The sequence below is a fragment of the Sinocyclocheilus grahami genome, unplaced genomic scaffold (assembly GCF_001515645.1).
Source record: "Sinocyclocheilus grahami isolate Dianchi unplaced genomic scaffold, SAMN03320097.WGS_v1.1 scaffold1356.1, whole genome shotgun sequence".
NCBI classification, from domain to species: domain Eukaryota; kingdom Metazoa; phylum Chordata; class Actinopteri; order Cypriniformes; family Cyprinidae; genus Sinocyclocheilus; species Sinocyclocheilus grahami.
The window spans coordinates 120,870-125,455 of record NW_015506535.1 but is presented as its reverse complement, the minus strand read 5'-3'; the positions used below and the strand labels follow the sequence as shown (position 1 = coordinate 125,455).

Sequence of the window (4,586 nt, the reverse complement as noted above, 5' to 3'; positions counted from 1 at the left end):
GACGCTGTGTTTCGTTGTGAAAGCGAAACTACTTTGTTTGGCCTTCCAAAAATGGACACGACTAGAAATCAGTGGTTAAGTTGTATTTACAACACTGTTCCAGAACAGTTCAACCCAAATATTCAGATGTGTGCAGCACATTTTATGGAAGACTGTTTCCTGATCCTGGGAGAGTAGACTACAATGCCGGCTGTTCTGACTCACAGACTGTAAGTAACGTTACGTTTTCATATTTAAAGGATTTGACACTGATGATTCAAACACGAGTTTTGAGCAGTGTAGAGTAGCGCTTGTTTGTCATTTCTCTGATCACAAATGCAGACATGGTTTTATGTTTACACGGCGCGATGCAACGCAATGCGTAAAAAGACAGTATGAGTCATTATAATCAGTAATTATGTCCCCACTGGATGCAACAAATGCCTCGTTTATAATGGGTTTTATTGGTTTTGTCTCGTCGCTCCGGCCGGATACACGGCATCACAGTATGGTAGGGGCGTAACATTTCCATCACACACTTGATGTAATCAATCAATCAATCACAACGCACTGGATAGCTGGCCAATTAGAGCACACCTTACTTTTCAGACTGATGAGCTTTGTAAAAATCAACGCGTTTCAGAAAGGCGGGGCATAGGAGAAACAATAATGTGGAAGTATGTGGAAAATAATGTGTTTTTTTAACCTTAAACCGCATACACAAAATAATGTCCTTTTTAGCAACATCATATGACCCCTTTAAAATGTTTTTCAATATTTTTTAGGCAATTAATTAAAGAAATTACATTTTATTGATTATAAATGATGTTTTATTTAGTTCCTAACAACTTAAATTGCAGTCTAACATGCAAAGGTACTGTAAATGTAACATGCAAATGTCATCCATGGTAGAGAGAATATTGTGTGGGTTTGGAATAACTTGAGGGTTAGTAAACTATATGATAGAATACAATTTTTGTTTGAGCTATTTCTCTACCTTAGTAATGATGCCCATTGATTGTGACTTTTATGCCTTATTACTTGTTGCGAGCATCAAACACTAGAGTAGAAATAAATGAGAGGAGGGAGGCTTCCTGGTGGGATGACAGCACTAGAGTGCTTGTCTTTCCCCAGGCAAAAAGAACCAAATAAAATCAATAAATGCTTTTTTATTCCCTAGAAATATACTTTAAACACACATGATGACTTATATTTTGCTTTCATTGTGATGCATGGATGCATTTATGGACAGCAATAAAAAGCTACTGAGAATTATGTATAGAGATTTTGTAGACTGTATGTCTTTGACAAAATTAGAGGACTCATTATTTAAATGCATTCATGTATTTTTTTTTGTAATAACAGGCCAAAAGGAAAACAGACCACTGGATAAATTCCAGCTGACATTCCCTCTGAGGACCAACTACATGTATGCTAAAGTCAAGAAGAGCCTGCCAGAGATGTACGCCTTCACCGTCTGCATGTGGCTCAAATCCAACGCCTCTCCAGGAGTGGGGACGCCTTTCTCATATGCAGTCCCAGGACAGGCCAATGAACTGGTTCTTATTGAGTGGGGAAACAACCCAATGGAAATGCTCATCAATGATAAGGTACATTCACGCTTTATAAGCACTGACCTGAACAATATTGAGAAAAATATGAATTGTCATTTGGGAAATTTAAGAATGCATGGTTTTTCTTCACATTTAAAGTCATAATTGTATTCCTTTAAAGGAGACAGACACACAGATCTTTAGGTTTCTTCTGGTTTTTGCCCTCTTTTGATGTAGGTTGCTAAGCTGCCTTTCCTGATCAATGATGGGAAATGGCATCACATTTGTATCACATGGACAACTCGAGATGGAGTGTGGGAAGCTTATCAGGATGGTGTAATGAGGGGAAATGGGGACAGTCTGGCCCCTTACCATCCAATCAAACCACAAGGGGTATTGATTCTGGGACAAGAGCAGGTATGCATCCTCTGTTTAACCTTAATTCACTCATCAATACAGCAAAGTGTGGCGTGGTAGTTCAAGATGTTACACAACGATGATTTAATGATGAGTGAAGAATACACAATGGCTCTGTTCCAAAACATAATGAGCTGCCCACATAGCTGTATTTTAAGACATTGTAGGCTTTCTCTCAGGCAAAAGCTGGTCTAAAAGTTAGGAAGCTTCACTGCTGATTTGTAAAACACCTAGTTTGGGCTAAATTGAAAGGCAGCATTACATGTATCTTTTTTAGAATAGGCAATGCCATAATGCAGCTAGGGTTGTGCGATACTGGCAAAAAATGGTATCTCGATATTTTCGATAACGATAAATATCAACATTGTGCTGGTACCTTGGCTGGTTTAAATGACACTAAAACCACCAGTAGGTGGCGGCAAGTCTCTGTCTTAATAAGTGATTCACTGAATCATTCATTCAAACGATTCATTCAAAACAGCTGATTAATTTATAAATGAAACTGTCTTAACAACTGGACCATTGAATCATTGAATCAAATCATTAATTCAAAAACAGATTCATTCAGGAATTAAACACTGCAGTGTTTCTCTGAGATGCACAAATGTCCTGTTTCAGCTTTGTTTGGAACAATTTTCATTACAGAAACAGAAAAAAACAACAATCAATATTGTATCTGAAATGAAACGCACTCAATATATCACTAAATAACTTATTGTTTGTTGAACTGATTTATAAAATTAATGTCACATTTGCAATCACATTCACATGCTGATATTCGGGAAAACGGCACTCTTGCTTGTGTGATATTACTAAACGAGCCTATATCATATTTTATATTTTAAAAAAAATCTGTACAGAAATGTTTTTGCTTTCATAACTTGAAATACTAATTGTAACTGAATACTAATAGGTTTCATCAAGCAGTGAATGCTTTTGGACTCTAAAGACAAGTTTTTGTTTGTTTTTGCATATACATACTCAATAATGTCAGCTTGCACATAATCAAAACAGCAATTACGATATTATCTTAGACAATAATTATCATACACCCCTAATTGCAGCTGATATTTTATTCATTGTCTTTTATGCTTAGTGGAGCAAACTATTATTTAGCTTTTTAGTACTTAAACTCTATAGAATTACTATAGAATATTAACAGAGCCAATTATAAGAAGATATCACTGAAAAGAGTCCATTCTAAAACGCTCTATAAAACAACCAGTAGACAAGATTTTGGCCCATTTGAAATGCAGATACCTTCAAAGATGCCTGTAGGGATGAAAAGCACATTTGAATCATTTATGGGCAGATTAGCTTCAAAGGTTAACAGGGACCAATCACATGTCTTTGAAGGCATTCTGCGTTTATTTTATTAGCATCTCAATACTCAAATAAATGTTATCCACCTGCAGGATACTCTCGGTGGAGGGTTTGATGCCACTCAAGCGTTTGTCGGTGACATGGCGAATTTCAACATCTGGGACCGAAAGCTGTCCGTGGGAGAGATTTATAACCTGGCCACATGCAGCAGCAAAGCACAAGTCGGGAACGTCTTCTCTTGGTTGGAAACCAGCATTGAGATCTACGGAGGAGCTTCGAAATGGACATTTGAGGCCTGTCGCCAACTGAACTAAAAGAGCACAGAAATCTCCCAGCCAATGAGAGATACGAGTTTCCAGGAGTCTGTTACCAAATCATTCATCCTTAAAGAACATTTTCAATCAAGAAAAAGCATAGACATCAAAGTCAACGGGAATTTTCTAGATATTTCAATATTTCTTGTCTCTTAACACTTAAAACAATCACGTTTTTGTCATGTATTTCTGGATCTTGAAGGCATATGCTGATGTTGGTCTTAGCTTGAAAGCACAGTGGTTCTGCTCTTCTCTGGTTGTCTGTTGGGCAAGCAACGCCTTACCGGAAAACTACTTAACACAATATGGCTCAGACTTCCATATTTACAGCCTGGATCATTTGACCTCTTCCTTCGAAGAGGAAGCCATGTAGTCTCGCAGTAGATTTCTGAACCACTTAAGTTACTATTCCCCATCAGGATTATTAGATAGATCTACCCACTGCCTGGGATACTCACTGTGAACTTCGGATGTAGAATGTAAAACAAGCTAAGCTGAGTGTGTTCTTTTCTTTTTAATCATGCTTTTGTTCTGTCTTATCACCTCCTGCTTCAAGCATTTTTGTTTGTTCTTTTTTGTTGGTGTGTCTGTGTATGTGTGTGTGTGTGTGTGTGTGTGTGTGGGTTTGTAAAAAATAACTTGATAATTGCCAACATATTTCAAGCCTGGGTGCCTTGGGCTGTTGAAACGATCAGATCTCGACACATTATTTGCAGTGTACTTCTATTTATCTCTTTCTTTCCTTGTGTAACTACTGATACGTTATGTTGATTACGCCTCGTAACAGTTCAAACGGTTTGCGAGAATAGGCTGATAATTCAAAATTGTTTTAATTGTGGCGTGTTCGGCAGGTGTTTGTATTTTTCAAGGAATGTTACATGTACAGAAAACAGCATGAACATCTAAATGCTGCAACAGCATTAAAGAATAACTGCTTTTATTAGCTCATTTTGGGTTGAGATTTTATACTGTATTGTTATATGCTAAAAGCATGGCAGCA

The 4,586-nt window shown here is 37.3% G+C and overlaps 1 protein-coding gene across 1 annotated transcript in view; it reads left to right on the top strand.

The window, feature by feature from the left end:
* nptx1l (neuronal pentraxin 1 like) overlaps window positions 1–4,199 on the top strand; it is a 7,693-nt gene extending 3,494 nt beyond the window's left edge. Inside the window, exons 3-5 of the mRNA XM_016255662.1 lie at window positions 1,345–1,589; window positions 1,770–1,949; window positions 3,365–4,199. Of these exons, the coding sequence (XP_016111148.1) occupies window positions 1,345–1,589; window positions 1,770–1,949; window positions 3,365–3,586 (647 nt within the window). The 3' untranslated portion in view covers window positions 3,587–4,199. The remainder of the gene's footprint in view (window positions 1–1,344; window positions 1,590–1,769; window positions 1,950–3,364) is intronic.
* Window positions 4,200–4,586: the final 387 nt, after the last annotated feature.